At 40.6% G+C, this 17,462-nt stretch overlaps 1 protein-coding gene across 1 annotated transcript; it reads right to left on the reverse strand.

Moving 5' to 3' along the window:
* Positions 1-5,622: 5,622 nt before the first annotated feature.
* On the reverse strand, positions 5,623-6,576 carry LOC144237986 (olfactory receptor 51J1-like). The gene has a single exon (XM_077771705.1). The coding sequence runs from the start codon at positions 6,574-6,576 to the stop codon at positions 5,623-5,625; it is 954 nt and encodes a 317-aa protein (XP_077627831.1).
* Between the last annotated feature and the right edge of the window lie 10,886 nt (positions 6,577-17,462).

Consider the following 17,462-nt stretch of genomic DNA (forward strand, 5'->3'; position numbering starts at 1 on the left):
TTTCTCAGCTTCATCATTTCCCATCATTTTATCTTCTGTTTCACCTATTCTCTCTGCTTCTCCCATCCTTGCTGTCACTGCATCTAGTTTATTTTGCACCTCATTTATAGCTTTTCTTAATTCATTGTGACTATTTCTTAGTTCCTTGATCTCTGCAACAATAGATTATCTTCTATTTTCTATGCTTTATTCAAGCCCAACTATTAGTCTTGTGACTATTATTCTAAATTCTTGATGAAATATATTGTTTATATCTATTTTGAGCAATTATCTGGCTGTCATTTCTTCCTGGAATTTCTTTTGATAAGAATTATTCCATTTCACCATTTTGGCTAGTTTTCTGTCCTTTACATGTTTTAACAGCTTGTTATGTGTCTTGCACCTGCAAGCATTACTATATTAAAAAGGAATCATATACTGTGCAGGTCCTGGCACTTAAGGAAATATTTTTGGAGGGTTTTATGTGCACTCTGTTGTTGTGTCTTCACCGCTTTATCTCACTACTAATAGTGGTGGATTGGACTGTGCTGGAGACCGAGCTGGCTCCAGCAGGTCCAGGGGTCCCTGAAGGATGAACAGTGTCGGCAAGAGAGAGAGTGAGAGAGCCCTGAGATTCTTTCTGATCACCAGGCAGGCATCTCTGTCCTGTCGGTTTTGGTGTCTTTATTTAAAGATTCAGCAACAACATGAGGTCAGAGAAAGGAATTTCTACAATGGGAGGCCTTTTGCGATAACAATTTTTTGATATTCTTCAGAATTATCCCAGCCATAGTGAATTTACAACCAAGGAATTAACAGGATGCTCTTAGTGAAAAACAGGATAACATATAGGTCAAATTGTATATAGATAAGCTAGGAGTCATTCTGTCTGGCTCTCAAGAGGATGAATGTTTCTGAATTGGTTTGTTTGTGGAAACTATCATGGAGGCCCTAAATGTGCCAGTCTTTGCACCTGGGTTAATGTTTTACTACTCTTATCTATCCTCAACCCGGCTGCCAGTGTAAGGGAGGGTGTTTGTGGAATGTAGGCCTTGAAGAAGGGACTGCTATGCTTCACCAATTAGCAAAGATATATGTAGTAACTATGTTCTGCCCTAAACCCCCAAATAGGCTCTTTGTCTCGGGGCCAGGCTCAATTGTAACTCTTGTGTTCTTAACCCCCTTTATTATCTAAGTCTTGGGTCAGCAAGGCCCATAAGAAGAGCCTTTTGACAATCACCCACAGAGCTTTCATCTAAAGTCTCTTTTTTAAAGACAGGAATATGCTTTTCCTTATGAGGTATCTGTGTTCAGAATATTGGTCTGATATGTAATATTATGAGGCCTGGTCAATACCAGCAGGCTTGTATCCAACATGAGCCAGTAGTAGCAGAAGGAAATACCAGTTTTCATTTCTCATGGCAGGAGCTGTGCAAACGCTGCCATTTCCTTGCTGTGACTGCCATCCAGAGAGGCGGGTGCAGCTACCGGCAGGACTGTCCACCAGGTATGTTTTGATTTGTTTGTTGAAGCAACCTGGAAAGGAGGGGGACTGGTAGAAACCATAGCCCAAACTAAGAGAGAAATGATAGGGGTGGATAGAAAGACCAGGCAGAGAATCAAAGAATTTATAGGGCTTAATTCAGAGAGAGAGAGAGAGAGGAAAATAAAGGAGATACAGAGAAGGTGAAAAAGAATATAGTAAAAATGCCTGATTAAATAAACAACCAGAACAGAGAAAGAAAGAAAGAAAGAAAGAAAGAAAGAAAGAAGGAAAGAAAGAAAGAAAGAAAGAAAGAAAGAAAGAAAGAAAGAAAGAAAGAAAGAAAACATATATAATAAGAATTAACCAAAAGTCAAATCAGAAACTGTAAGGCTGATTCCTTGGGGGGAAGAAAAAAAGTAAGAGAGTAGAAAGATAAGGAAGGGAAAAGAGGAGAAAGAAATAAAAGAAAAGAAGAAAAAATAATAGTAATTTAAAAAGAAAAAGAAAAACAACAACAATAAAATTGACAAAAGAAAAACAGCTAACATACAAAACCTCAGAACAGCTGTCGGTTGGTGTCTTGGAGACAGTGGCTGTGCTGGTGGAGAGGAGCTGACTGATTGCGTGAGTGTCAGTCTCACTCTAGTAGATAAGCAGTTACTAGTCTGGGAGAGGCGAAGTTTTGGTGTAAGCGGGTCCCCTCCCCCGCGGGCTGCTGTCCGGGTCTCTTAAGCCCCACCGTGTTGATGTTGGAGATGAAAATGGCAACCCCCCAATCTCTCCTCCTCGGACCAGGTGTCGCAAACCACGCTGTTCAGGCAGCCTTCCCAGAGCAGTGTGGGTGCGGGCAGGCTGCTTTGTCCCACTCCACAGTCTGAGATTCAAAACCCCATGTCTTAGAGGATCCCACACCGCGGGGACTGACATAGCACCACTCCACCCAACAAAGGGCCTCTGCCTGGCACTTGCAGGGTCTTTTGTTCTTGGAGCATCAGTAAACCCTCTTCTCACAGTACTTCATGGATGGGAGGCTTTCTGCACCCGTGAGAGGGTTACCAAGTCCAGGGGTGGCTCTGCTCCCCACTCCAGGGGTGCACCCACCGGCATGAGCTCTGGTCTGGAGATACTCCCGCAACCCTGAAATCTCTGATCGTCATTCCAAAAGCTGCTTGCAAAGAACAAACTCTCTCCAGAGAGGTTTTTCTCTTATTGAAATACAATCCCACACTTCCACCGCCTCTCCTTCTCTTTCTTTTGTTTCTCCACCGAAGAAGTTACACACACACACACACACACACACACACACACACAATTCTATGCCTCTCCTGCCACCTGTTTTCTCTCTCCCAATTCTCAAGCACGCACCTGTTTCTATATGGCCCTGGAGAGGTTTCTATTAGGCTGTAGCCTGGATTTCTGGAATTCCAAGTGTTCTGATCTCACTACTGCCGAGTCTGAGGGATGAGGGAAATTCTGGTATCCCTACTCCTCTGCCATATTGACTCCTCCCCCAGAAATGTTATGGTTTTTATTGAAAAATTGACAGATTGGTTGGCAATGATTTTCCCTTTGCTTTAATTTAAACATGTTCTCTTTCTTTTTTACTTTTCCACTGTATGAATTTGAAGTATCTGAGGGTATATTGCTTGTTTTGTACTTTTCCTCCTTGTAGTTTATGGTGTTTCTTGAATTTTTTGCACATGCTTTACGTAAGTTTTGGAAAATATGTATGTTATTATATCCTAATATTGCTTTTGCCCCAGGAGATTCTCCTTCCGGGGCTCCGGTTCCATTCCTACTTGAGCTTTCCAGCAAATACCATATGTGCTTTCAGGTTTTTATTTATTTTATTATGCTTTATCCTTTCATGTCTCCAGATACTGAACATTGTCTACAGTCTGGGTATGATCTGAATTAATTTCCTCATATTTTGGTTCTTTCTTCCAATTGTGTCTAACATGATTCAGTTTTTAATGTCATTTATATTTTAATATTTCACTTTATTTTTAATAGTTTCCAATTTGTTGCTTAAATTCTATACTTTGCAATGTAAACTCTAGGCTATAGTAATCAAAATCATTTAAATGTTTATTTTATTTGTTTGTTTGTTTGTTTTGAGAAAGAGAGAGGGAGAGAGAGAATCCCAAGCAGGCTCTTGCACTGTTAGAGTGGGGCCTGATGCTAGGCTTGAACTCACAAACCGTGAGATCATGACCTGAGATGAAATCAAGATTTGGACACATAGCTGACTGAGCCACCCAGGAGCCCCCAAAACCAAAATTATTTAAATTTCTTTGTATGCTGTTCCCCAAAGCTGGATCATCTGTGGATCTAATCTTTTGCTTGTTCTCTTTTTTTTCTCTCTTGATTAAATAATTTTTTTTAATATTTTATTTATTTCTGAGAGAGAGAGAGAGAGACAGCATGAGCAGGGGAGGGTAAGAGAGAGAGAGTGAGATACAGAATCTGAAGCAGGCTCCAGGTTCTGGCTAGCTGTCAGCACAGAGCCCAATGTGGGGCTCGAACCCACGAACCGTGAGATCATGACCTGAGCCGAAGTCGGAGGCTTAACCAACTGAGCCACCCAGGTGTCCCTCTCTTGATTTTTGTTCAATATTGCATTTTTCATTCCTTGTTAAATTTCAGTGAACACCATCAAAATTGTGAGTACAGTTCAGGATGCTGGTTAATATCCTCCTGATGAGAGTGTTTAGTTTTGGTTTTGACTAGTATGACCAGTCATACCAGTGTGTGGCTGAGGGGTTTTCCAGAATGTGGTACTTTTTAAGATAAAGTCAGGAAAGTCCTGGAAAAATTGGGTTGGTCGGTCACCTTAATTCTTACAGAATAGTAAAATTAAGTGTGAGTTGACTTTACAAACTTATGTTAGGCTAGTATATTTCTTTTTTTAAATGTTTGTTTATTTTGAGAGAGAGAGAGAGTGTGTGAGCAGGAGAGAGGGAGAGCAAATATTCCTGTGGGTTTGCTGCATGTGCTCAGTTAATGTTATTTGACTGATTAGTAAGAGGTTCTGAGGAGACACAGTCCTTGCTTACTTGACAGTATGATGTGTGGGCTTAAGAGCTTAGACTCTGGAGTTGGACCTAACTGGGTCCCACTGCCAGCTCTTGAATGCGTATGTTTGAGCAGGATGCTCACTATAACAAAGCAGCAATTTTTCACCTGAAAAAAGTTGCATTAATAATACTTCATAGGTTTGTTTTGGGAAGTGACTGAAATAATAAAGTATATTTTGCATATCAAAGGACTTAGTTCCTTTCCCTAAAAATATAGTTGTGAAATTTCTACATTATTTCAAATGTCTGCAAAGAAATGACCAACCAGACCAAAAACAATATTACTGTACATAAAGGGAATGCTTACCTTTTTTTAAAAAAGATTTTTATTTCTAGGAGAGAGAGACACAGCATGAGCAGGGGAGGGTCAGAGAGAGAGGGAGATACAGACTCCGAAATAGGCTCCAGGCTCTGAGCTGGCAGTCAACACAGAGCCCGACGTGGGGCTCCAACCCACAAACCGCGAGATCATGACCTAAGTGAAAGTCAGACGCTTAACCGACTAAGCCACCCAGGTGCCCCAATGCTTGCCTTTTTAAAAGATTTTGCATCCTAGGTGCACACCTTCAGAATTTTACATAATGAACAAGATTTGCAATCTTTGTCATTCTCAACTGGGAGCCTTGGTGAGGCTGAGCAAATACCAGTCAGACTCAGTACTGGAAGCCTCCTCTAAGCTAGGTATCAAGATCATTATGAACAACTGAAGAGAATGTAATCCATTTTACATACTCATTTCCTAGAATAGAGATCTCAATAGATTTCAGGACACCTTCCATCTCCTGATTACCTTTCCCATATGGGGAGAGTTATGCTTTTATTAGCAATCCTTCCTGCACCCCTGTTCCAAGCAAGGCAAAGTAATGCAAAACCTCATGTGACATAACATTTAAAACATAACATCAGTTCTTTGTACTGTTCTGTCACACATAGCCCACACCCCCACTGGTACTCCAGTTTATTGCCAGATTATGCACAACTCTGTTAGATAACGTATTTTAAGGTAGCACTCTTTGCATAACATGCAAGCTGGGACCACTTGGGATTATAGAAAAAATCCTCTCCCACTTTATTCTGTGTCTAAACTCTGGCTCTTTTCTCTGAGAGCACTCGAACAATGCCACGATGGATCTCCTTGGTCTTAATGCTGTAGACAATGGGGTTGACAACAGGTGGGAAGAAGAGGTAAGCATTGGCCATCATCACATGCAGCAAAATGGACACATGGTGTCCAAAGCGGTGCACCATAGATAAGCCAATCATCGGCACGTAGTAAACGAGCACAGCACAGATATGTGAGCCACATGTGTTGAGTGCCTTCCTCCGCCCCTCCCCAGTGGTGATACTCAGTACAGTGTGGAGTATGAGCCCATAGGAGAGGACAATAAGCAGTGAATCCAGCCCAAAAGTGGAGATAACAATGAAAAGCCCATAGATATTGTTGATAGAAATGTCCCCACAAGGTAGATGGATAAGGTTGGGGTGGAGGCAATAGGAATGGGAGAGGACATTGTGGCCACAGAAGGGCAGGCGCCTTAATAACATGGGCAATGGTGCCATGAGCGTAATGCTTTTCAGCCCCATGAGAGCTCCTGTGCCAAGGATACGGGGCAGGGTTAGAATGGCTGTGTAGCGCAGTGGGCTATAGATGGCCACAAATCGGTCCACAGACATGGCCAGCAACACAGTTGACTCCATAATGGAGAACGAATGGATGAAGAACATTTGAAAAAGGCATACATCAAAACCAATCTCAGTGATGCCAAAAAGGAAGACGCCTAGCACCGTAGGCAGAGTAGATGCAGAGACGCCAAGCTCAGCCACTGCCAACATGGCAAGAAAGAGGTACATGGGCTGGTGTAGGGCAGTGTCTGTTCTGATGACGTGGAGGATGGTGCCATTCCCAAGGAAGATGATAGCGTACATCACGCAGAAGGGGATGGATATCCAGACGTGCTCTGCCTCCAGCCCTGGGATGCCAACCAGAATGAACGTTGTAGGTAAGAACTCCAAAGAGCTATTAGGGTTCTTCATGTTTGAAATCTCATCCCGTGGGATCAGTGCTGCCTTAAAAATTAGAAACAAGCTGATGAGGTCTCATGATAATGGAGAGACCTCTGGACACTGAGGGGAGGGAAGAAGAAAACAAAGCTCACAGATTCAGGTGACCAAAGATCTCCTGCTTGAAAATTGACAGATGACCACAGTCAGGAAATTCTCAGTATTAAAGGGGTTACAGTCTCCATCAGAGAAAAGCTCGAGGCTGGCAGGAAATGATCCCTCTAAGTTGTGCTTCTCCTTGGATCTGCTAAAGGAGAAACCACTGTCTTGTCTTGTTTTGGAGATGTCTGACCCTGGCTGCTAGGGACACAGGCACATGGGTGGAGGCAATCTCAGGGTAAGGCATGGGCCACTATCAGGAATTGGTGAACAAAGATATTTTTGATAAATATGGGAATAAGGCAAAGAGCAGAGTAAATAAACACAGCCAGACATGTGGAATGAATATAGATACATGAATGACTGAGGTCCAAAGCAAGGCCAGGACGTGCCAGGGACCACAGCCTGGAGTAAATGATTGGAAAATTAACTAGAAAATAGTGGAGTTTGGATCCACACTGGATTTAGCTGTTCTGTGCTTTAAAAGGATTAGAAAATAGCTTAAAAGATGTTATGTAAAGGTCAGACTGAGGCAAGAACGAAGGCTGATGGACTTGTATGCAGACTTTTAAGCTCATGAAAATCGTCTGTCATGATGATATACGGATGGAAATATTCTGTCATGATGATAGACGAGTCACAGTTCTCGAAGATGACCTACCCTATCCATTGGAGCCTCTTTCTGGCTCAGACACACCCTTGAATACACTGCAACACCAACCCTGAGAACCTAATCAGACTTTCAAGAAAGGTTCCCCTGGGCAGGGGGAGAAGGTAGCAGAGGGGAGGAGAAAACTATCTCCCTAAACTGGGTACATTTTAAGGCCGACACTGTCTGGGATGGCACAGGAATCACCGTAGAATCTTGGACATACAGGGCAGGAGGATCTCTGGAAGTATTTTAAATTAATTGCCCCTGACCTCCTCCCCACCCCCCGCCCCACATATACATGCACATGCATGCACACATGCACATGCACACACACACTTGCTCACATACTTGCATATGCACATATTTCCACACTTGCTGAAATCTTGTTTGTATCTTTCCTGATAAGAATTCTCCACTCAGCCACTGCTGAACTTATAGGGACCTCACTCTTATATGCTGGTTATTATTCAGTCCTTCTCTGCAGGCTAAGGTGATACCCAGTCAAGGAATGACATGATTAAAAATTAAGACATAAATGGGTGACTTATTAAGTTAATTTCATTAGTTTACAAAAGTGGTTAGCTATTAGAAGCACACCAGTTATACAGTATTCTGTGGGATAAGGGCACACAGACATAGTCAACTTCATATAGATCCCATTAGACAACTGGATTTAGAACAAGTTTTTAAAAAAAGAAGTGACAGGGGCACCTGGGTGGCTCAGTCTGTTAAGCGTCTGACTTCGGCTCAGGTCATGATCTCATGGTTCATGAGTTCAGTCCTTGCATTGGGCTCTGTGCTGACAGCTCAAAGCCTGGAGCCTGCTTCAGATTCTGTGTCTCCCTCTCTCTGCCCCTTCCCTGCTCACACTCGGTCTCTCTCTCTCTCTCCCTCTCAAAAATAAATTAAAAAACATTTAAAAAATTTTAAGTAAGAAATAGCAAAGCAGCTGTTCTGAATGAAAAAGCAGAACAAATGGAAGAATTATGGCATTCACCCTTTACAGGCTTGAGTCTCCACACATAATACAACCAAGTCTTATATTTTAAAGAACCTTTCTCCATGCACTCCACCTTCTCTGTCTTGGCTCCAGGTTTTATCTTCATTCCCAATTATCCTAATTCCATTGTTATTTACAAAGAAAAAGTATTCTCAGTTGTTGTGAGAAACTACTATTTAGCTTACCCCCTTCACTCCTCAGCGAACTGCAGAGACGATGCACACCTATAAGCAACCAGCTCGCTCTCCTTCATGCCGTGTACCGCACAGGACCCTGGAGACACAGAGTCCTGGCCCACCTCAGAAAATCTCTGCAACTTTTAACCATGGGTCAAAGGACACATCCTCTCCCACATATATGCAGGCTCAGTCATTGCCTACCCAAAGCACGCTCTCTAATCTAGTTACGATTATGTTAAGTGCTACAAAAAAAGAAAGAGAAAGGAAGGGGTGGGGGGCAGTTCAGGACACAATGGGAGGGACCTAGAGGAAAAACCGAATTTCCTTGGGAAGTGATGCTTCAACTGAGGCCTGAGTAATTAGAATTCTCCCGGGCTAACTGGAAGGGGTGAGGGGATGGGGTGCAGAGAACGGTGACTGTGCTGGCAGGTGCGTAGGGCTGCACTCTAATGAGATCTAAGAGAAAACCCGGAGAGAATGAAACCATGGATGTGCCTAGAATGTTAAAATCAGTGCTTATTTTCATAAATTGTACTTTCATTAAAATAAGAAAGGGAAAAAGTGAAACAAGAAAAGTCCATGGGCTGTCTGCTCACAGGATCCCTATGTACCTGCCGTGGTCCGATGCCATTGTCTCAGCAAGCATTAGCTTAGGAGGAACTGCAGAGCACTGAGCTAAAACTTCGGGTAGGGACATTCAGGGACAGGTTATTGACCTCAAGACAAGATCACACCTGTCAGAACTCCCCACAGCTGAGAGGCTTAGAGGACACGCCAGCTGTAGGGAACAGATGTTCTCTCCTCTCTTCCCAAAGTCCAACATGTCTTTCTTACCTTCTCAAAGGACCAAAGTTGGCCCACCTCAGCGTAAAGCAGCTATGTCTCCTATGTGTGGCCTCACCACACCCTTGATCCCATAGCTCCTTAATTCTAGTTGATGCCACCTGGATGACCTGATATTGGAAGGCACAAATCTCGAGAGACACCTGCAACTAGGGTCTTTCCTGTTATCAGCGGTCTTCTCTTTCCATTCTCCTTCTCTCTCTGTCTGTCTTTATTCCTTTTGCTTCTTTGCATCCTTTTTGTCCTCAACCTCCAAAATCTCCCCAGCCAAGCAAGGCTCAGGTCTCCTTCAAAATCATCTTAAAAAGGCAACAATACCTCTCAGTGTCACATTCATATGACAAGAAGATTTCAGGTTTGAGGAGGAAAGGGGAGGTTGTTTACTCCAAAGCCATTGTAGTAGGACACAAATCAGGAGAGAGAGGAGAATATGGTACAGTTAATAGTACCTTCTTGGGAGTGGACAGAAATGGATGTGAATTCTATGCACAGGGCAACTTTACCTACTGAAGTGTCATAAAGCTCTTTTCTTTATTTTTAAAGATAGAGATGTAAATACTCACCTCAGAGTGGCTCTGCATATTGAATGTGAGCCTTTAGCAGCCAGTGACTATCAGCATGCTCACACTTTCTGCCTCCTTTTTCAGGCATCCTTAGAAGCGATCATTGAAATTCAGATCATCCCCAAACGTCTATTAATAATTATCTTTCCTGATGAAGAGGGACTTGGTTCCCTGGGGAGCAAGTGCCCAGGTAATTTCGTCACCCTTTCTCAGTGTCCAGGGACACTTAAGGGAAGCAAGCAATGGCATAGAGTCAGTTCCTGTTTTAAATGAGCATAATAATAATAATAATAAACATCTACTACAAGAATAAAATAATTGATATAAGTAATTTGTGTACAGAAATATCTGGCTTATAAAAAGTGCATCATAAGGGTTAGCTAGTATCATAACGATTATAGGACAATTGTATCCTGGAGAAATAATATATCAATCTACTATGATTATCAGCTATTGCTTTTATAAACATGCAGATAACAAGTAAGGAGCAGGGCACAGAGTTGATGGTAGCCATAAAACATCAGTGGTATTCGGGGCACCTGGGTGGCTCAGTCAGTTAGGTGTATGACTTTGGCTCAGGTCAAGATATCGCAGTTCATGAGTTCGAGCCCTGCATCAGGCTCTGCTGACAACTCAGAGCCTGGAGCCTTCTATGGATTCTGTGTCTCCTTCTCTCTCTGCCCCTCCCCAGCTTGTGCTCTCTCTCAAAAATAAATAAAAACATTAAAAAAAAAAACCCGCTAGAGTTGTTTAATAAAAAGAGATGATGGAATCCAAGGGGTTGAGCTCTTGTGAGAAAAGGTTTCAGGTTGGGTTGGGGGCAGGGGAGGGGGAGATTACTCACAAAAGGGGAATGAATAAGGCTCACCAGAATGAGAGGACGGGAGAGAGCTGGCAGAAAGCGGCATTTTCAGACCCAGTTGAAAAGAGGATTTAAAATTGCTGAGCTAATAAGTTTTGAATATTTATTTGTAGATGGCTAGTTCATTGACTAATTTTCTGACCAAGAAGGGGAAAAAATGATTTGGCTTGAAAGTCCACTATGCCCCATTTAAAAAAAATTTTTTTTTATAGTTTATTTATTTTTGAGACAGAGAGAGACAGAGCATGAGTGGGGGACAGGCAGAGAGAGAGGGAGACACAGAATCTGAAGCAGGCTCCAGGCTCTGAGCTGTCAGCACAGAGCCTGATGCCGGGCCTGAACACATGAACCGTGAGATCTGACCTGAGCCGAAGTCGGATGCTTAACCAACTGAGCCACTCAGGCGCCCCAGCCATGCCCCATTTTTTATAAGACTTTAAAAGTTATTCTTAAAATGTACTTTTTGTGCTGTTGGTTTAACAAGAGAGAAGAGAGTTTTGTGTAATTAGTGTGGAATTGCACTGATGTGTGGATAGATTAGATCCAGATATATTTGAAGTCAGCAGTGAGCTGAGAGACATGGAAAAAAAGGAGGGATTGAATGAAACATGCCCTTACTAAAGTCTAATAAATCTAGTGTGAATAAGAAAATGAGGGAGTTCAAGCGATAAAAATTTGCAATCAGAAAACAGCCTAGTAGAGATCCAGGAGATGGCCATGGGGTGAGCAGACTAAGTAGAACTGAATTAAATGAACTGAAGAAGAACTGAAGAAGAGAAGCTGAGATAGAAGGTCACTGGATGACACCTATGGACACTGAGCTGAATTTGGGATATTGGTATATTTTCCCCCAGATGTTAATGCCTGTTTCAAACATTTATCAGAAATATGTGTAAAAAGGAGCTTTTGTTTTCCATTATAAATTGAGATTGGGAGAGGCTCCTGGGTGGCTCAGTCAGTTAAGCATCTCTTGGTTTCAGCTCAGATCGTGATCTCATGGTTTGGAGTTCGAGTCCTGAGTAGGGTTCTGTGCTGACAGCATGGAGCCTGCTTGGGATTCTCTTTCGCTCTGCCCCTCCTTGGCTCTCTTGCTTTCTCTGTCTCAAAATAAATAAGTAAAACAATTAAGATTGGGTTTTAGGATACTTTTGGTCAAGTTTTCCCTTAGAAATTCAGCACCTTTAACACTCATACCTTTAAAGATTCCCTCTCTCTCCCAGCAAATATATGAAAATTAAAGTTTGTATTTATTTACTATTTTTCTCAGGTAAGCATACTAAGGTTACTTCACATCTTTCTCAGAAAGACACGTTTCATATCCTTGCAACTAATGGAATGAGAAGTATTTGCAATGTTTCCAAGAGAAATATTTGCCCACTATTTTTTTTTTCAGTTTTTGCAACAACTTTTATATAAAACTCTTGCTGAAGTGAGTATATTTTAGGTAATGCATTGAGATGGACTTATGTTTTTTTTATTTGGAATTTTTTAAATGTTTATTTAAAAAAACATTTTAAATGCGGGGCTCAAACCCACCAACCATGAGATAATGACCTGAGCTGAAGTTGGACTGAGCCATCTAGGTGCCCCAAGATGGAATTATGTTTTAAAGAATGGAGGCTACAATTTTTGCTATTAAAAAAAAAAAGGAATTACATAACTTCTATTTCAAATAAGGCTAAGAATATTGGAGTATCAGACATACTTTTGGAACTCCACATTTCATATAAAGTTTTCCCATAAGAAATTGAAACTAGCAAAATCCTAATACTCCACATAGGTAAACACAAACCACACACATTTTAGTTTACTCTATCACAAAAGAACTTATGCTGTGTGTGTAGAATTTAATTTTATATACGCTGTATGCATTTTAAGATGATCATTCATATATTTTCTTTCCTGGGTTAGCCATAATTATCTATCTATCTATCTATCTATCTATCAATGTACCTACCTACCTACCTATCATCTATCTATCTATCTATCTACCTATCTATCAATTAGATATAATCTGCTTTTAGGGAAAATGCTTTTAATTTTTCTTGTTTTTTTTTTAATCTTTCTGTAGTTTTATTTCTGATGAACATGAAAATGTCAGCAATGGAACAGTAGTGAGAGACCTCAATTATCTTCAAAAGGAAAACCAGGCCTTCCATAAGGTTGGACCAATGGGGTTGATGTGTGATAGATCAAAGCAAGCAGGCAAAGAAGCCCAAAACAAAAACAAATTAAAAAACAGCTCATAATGTTAATTTCTAACTGTGTGATATTTGTTTCGGGTCTAGTAGACTACTCCTGCACATGAAGAACTTAAGTTTTCTTACTATATACCAGAACTCTGTATTAGTATAAGTTTCCCTCAGGTTCTTAAAACAACTTAAACGTCTTTTGACAACTCACTGACATTCTCCATGAGTGTTTCTTATGATGTAAAATATGTCTTAAATGTCCATAAATTTAAGTTTCAGTTCAGAGGCAGGGGAACTTACCTTTTCAACCTAGGTCAATAAAATAGTAAAGTTCTCATGTAGATGTGGGCACTGTCCACCATCTCTGCATCAGCAGAATTCTTAAAGGGGTTAGAACAGCTAATTCCTGTCTTCTTTAAAGCAGATGCTCAGGGGCTCTGGCTGGTTCAGTGGCTTAAGCATCCAAGTCCTGGTTTTGGCTCAGGTCATGATCTCACTCTGCCTGGGGTCAGGTCTGCATCAGGCAGAGTCTGCTTGGGGATTCTCTCTCTCCTTCTCACTCTGCCCCTCCCCTGATCATACACATGCCCGTACTCACGCGCTCTTTCTCTCTATCTCTCTCAAAACAAATAAAGTTTAAAACTAAATTTTTAAAAAAGTGGATGATCAGATGTAGGCCAAATTCTCGTTTGTTGCTAAAATGTGAATGGTGTAGGTTTGCTTGTACACTGGGGGGAAACACAACTTTTATAAGTAGAGGGCTAGAAATAAAACAATTTCACAACTCTGTTTACTGGAAAATTAAGTAGAGAATAAAGAAACAGGACAAAAGCAGCCATTTAAATGTTTTCCAGGGCTCCTGGGAAACACACATTTCCATTTATTGAAAATGTAAATCCTACATTAGGCATAGCTTAAATGGGAGTCCCCCTTCCTTCTTAGCAAACACGTAAGATAATACATCCTGATAATTACCTTTTTGTAACAGAGTAAATGCCCCTGGTTTCAGTCTGAGTTATATTATTGATACATCTTGGAGTGAGGAAAAGAATAGGTATGCAATGCTTTGGACCCGTTGGCTTCTTGGAAGATGAACAGAAAGGCTCAATTCCACAGCTTCACCCATGACCACTTCTAAAACCAGTCACGATTCAAAGACCAAATCAAATCCTAGACTCTTTCTAATAGTTAAATTTGGGCAAGTTGTAATAGTGAGTTTGATAAGTGTTGGAAGGCATTTCTCTTGTTTTGCATACCATTACAAAATACAAAACGTCCTTCTTTAATAACCTAAATGTCTCTGTATGACAGTTTGTCTTTTACTTTCCAAGAAGAGAAAATGTTAATATTATGTAGCAAAATCTTCTGTCACAATGAGAAACTAATTTTCCCCAATCCTTAATATCCAATATGAGTGATAATTTTTTTAAGTTTATTTATTATTATTAAGTTTATTTTGAGGGAGAGAGAGAGAATGAGCAGAAGAGGAGGACCCAGAGAGAGGGTGAGAGAGAGAATCCCAAGCAGGCTCTGCACCATCCATGCAAAGCCCAACACAGGGCTCAAATCCACGAACCATGAGATCATGACCTGAGCTGAAACCAAAGGTCAGACACCCAACTGACTGAGCCAGCAAGGTGACACGAGTGATAATTTTTAAAATAAAAGTTGAATACAAATATGTAAAAAGTATAAAGCAATTTCAGGAATTGCTGAAAGTAATACAGTATAGTAGATTGGGAAAATATCTTGATCTCAATGAGTAGCAAAATGTTCAGGATCATGAACTTGAATTTACACAGGGCACTTTCAGTGTAAATGAGGTGAAGAGATTTATGGTGTACATCAGACAGAAGAGTCTGTAGATCTGGGGTGCTCTCTTCCAATACCTAGACAGATAGCTTGGGTGAGATCTCTGTACATTTACTGGGGTAGGAATATTTTGCAAAGCAGGTGTATGAATGGATATATGAGACAAGTAAAAAGGCATACAATTTTTGAGTTAGGAGTCACTAATCAGAACATCTTCAGTGTAGATGGTGATACTGGAAGTTGTAAGTTGTGGAAGGGACAGGAATACACAATTTTTACTCCTACTTTTCTCTGAATCTCCCTATTCCGGGCAGGGAAGAACATATAAACACCATGAAATACTAACCTAGATTCCAGGATGTCTGAGAAAGAGAAAAAAAGTTCCAGTGTGCGTAGTCATCAGATTCCCTGCCCCAGGGGGCGAGACAGAGATGGAAGAGGGAGGATGATGACTAGGCAGAATGGGTATGTTTACAAAGGGAGAAAAAGAAATAGAATTATGGGCAGCATGGAGATACTCTCATGAGAAAAAGAAAGAAACTATAAGCATGGAAGCCTGTAAAAATAGTTTTTGTAAAATTTATAAGAAAAAGTGAACCCATATGCAAATCTGAATTAGTCTTCATCACATTTTGAGATAGATTACCAAGGCGTTTAAGGATGAGGAATTTTAAATCATATATATATACATATAAATTCAAATCTCTTTTCATGACCCATCATCCCTTGTATAATATGAACAACCTACTTTAGGGAGTTGTGTAGATTTGTAAAACATATTGCAAGATATCTTTGAGAGCACCCTAACACATCCTCTTCTTATTTTCAAACATCCTTTCAAATGTACTCCTATCTCACATACCATTTCTGAAATATCACCATAGGTTTTCTTTTTATTTATTTATTTATTTATTTATTTATAATTTTAGTCAATTAACATATAGTATATTAATGGTTTCAGGAGTAGAATTCAGTGATTCATCACTTACATATAACACCCAATGCTGATCCCAACAAGTACCTTCCTTAACGCCCATCCCCATTCTAGGCCGTCCTCCGCCCACCTCCCCTCCATCAAACCTCAGTTTTTGTTCTCTATAGAGACAGAGTCTCTTATGGTTTGCCTACCTTTCTTTCTGCATCCCCCCTTTCCCTATGTGCATCTGTTTTGTTTCTTAAATTTCATTCACATATGAATGAAATAATTTGGTATTGTTTTTCTCTGACTGACTTAGCATAATACTCTAGCTCCATCCATATTGTTGCAAATGGCAATATTTCATTCTTTTCTGATTGCTAAGTAATATTCTGTAGATTTTCCATACATGTTAAAGATGAAAACCAGCACATTTCCCCGAAAGTCTCCCCTGTGTTACTGGGAATGTTTAACTTAAGTACACGTGCTGGGACTGAAAGTAAATTTGGCATTAAGACCAGAAATGTTTTACTGAGACATTAAAGGGATTAATATTTGCAGGAGCATATTCTTTTGACTTTAGGAAGAGAATCTGAAAAAGTAAGAGAGGGAGGAAAATTGTAGTTAATACAGAAACAGAGTGGAGAGAAAGATTAATGTGTGTACAGTGTCATCAAATGGAGTTTATGAACACAGGAAAAAGGGGGTGATATTAACAAAAGGTCAAGGAAATGTATGTAGGCCTATATTCATTCTCTCAATAATTTGTCCATTTCTCAAACACTGATCGAGGAGCTAGTATATTCCAGGCAGTAGAGGGGCCACCATACGTAGTGTATGGTGTGAATGAAAAGACATTGTCCTGCCTTATTGAACTTAAAACATAAGGGACATAAAAAAATTACAACAGTGCAGAGATAACTACTTGGTAACAGTTGTGATGTGTGGTATGAGACCAACAACAAGAAAGGAAATGTGCAGTTAGAATTCCTGACGGGATTCGAGTAGAGACATTTGTAAATCCAGGCCCCTACCCATCCAAGGACAGCAAGCCTCTTATTATCTGCCCTTCCGGTGCTTCCCTACTAACACTCCGTGTGTGAGGACTTCCACTCAGCACAGCTTCTGGAACCTCACGTTTCAAATTCTTGAGCTGACTAAGGGTACTTAGCATTAGCAAATTATGCTCTCTGCTTTCCACTTCACCATCTCAGACTCTTCCAGTGAGGACTTAGCAGGGTGAATTAGTATTATACCCCAAAGTTAATTAAGTCACTATTCCTCAAGAACCATACAGACTTCTGATTTACAAAACTGTTCCTTCTGGGATTATTCTCAATTATAGGACTTTGTTCTTAGTACCTAGTTCGTGTCTAATTGCCCCAAGGTTTGAACAGTTTTTCAGTTTACACTTAAATATATGAGTATATACATAGTTATGTACACTTTTGTAATGAAGTGTTGAATGTATTATTATTTTTTTAAATGTTTATTTATTTTTGAGAGAGACAGAGAGTGTGAGCAGGGGAGCGACAGAGAGAAGAGGGAGACACATAATCCAAACCAGGCTCCAGGCTCTGAGCTGTCAGCACAAAGCCCAATATAGGGCTTGAACCAATGAACCGTGAGATCATGACTGAGCCAAAGTCAGACACTTAACAAACTGAGCCACCCAGGCATCCCTTGAATGTATTATTCTTGATTTTTAAAAATAATACAGCTGAATTAATAAATCTTTTAG

Source organism: Crocuta crocuta, unplaced genomic scaffold, assembly GCF_008692635.1.
Source record: "Crocuta crocuta isolate KB4526 unplaced genomic scaffold, BGI_CrCroc_1.0 scaffold1439, whole genome shotgun sequence".
Classification (NCBI taxonomy): Eukaryota; Metazoa; Chordata; class Mammalia; order Carnivora; family Hyaenidae; genus Crocuta; species Crocuta crocuta.

What these genes read in the sequence shown, in the direction of transcription:
- LOC144237986 (XM_077771705.1), bottom strand. Translation starts at nt 6,576, where the DNA reads ATGAAGAACCCTAATAGCTCTTTGGAGTTCTTACCTACAACGTTCATT.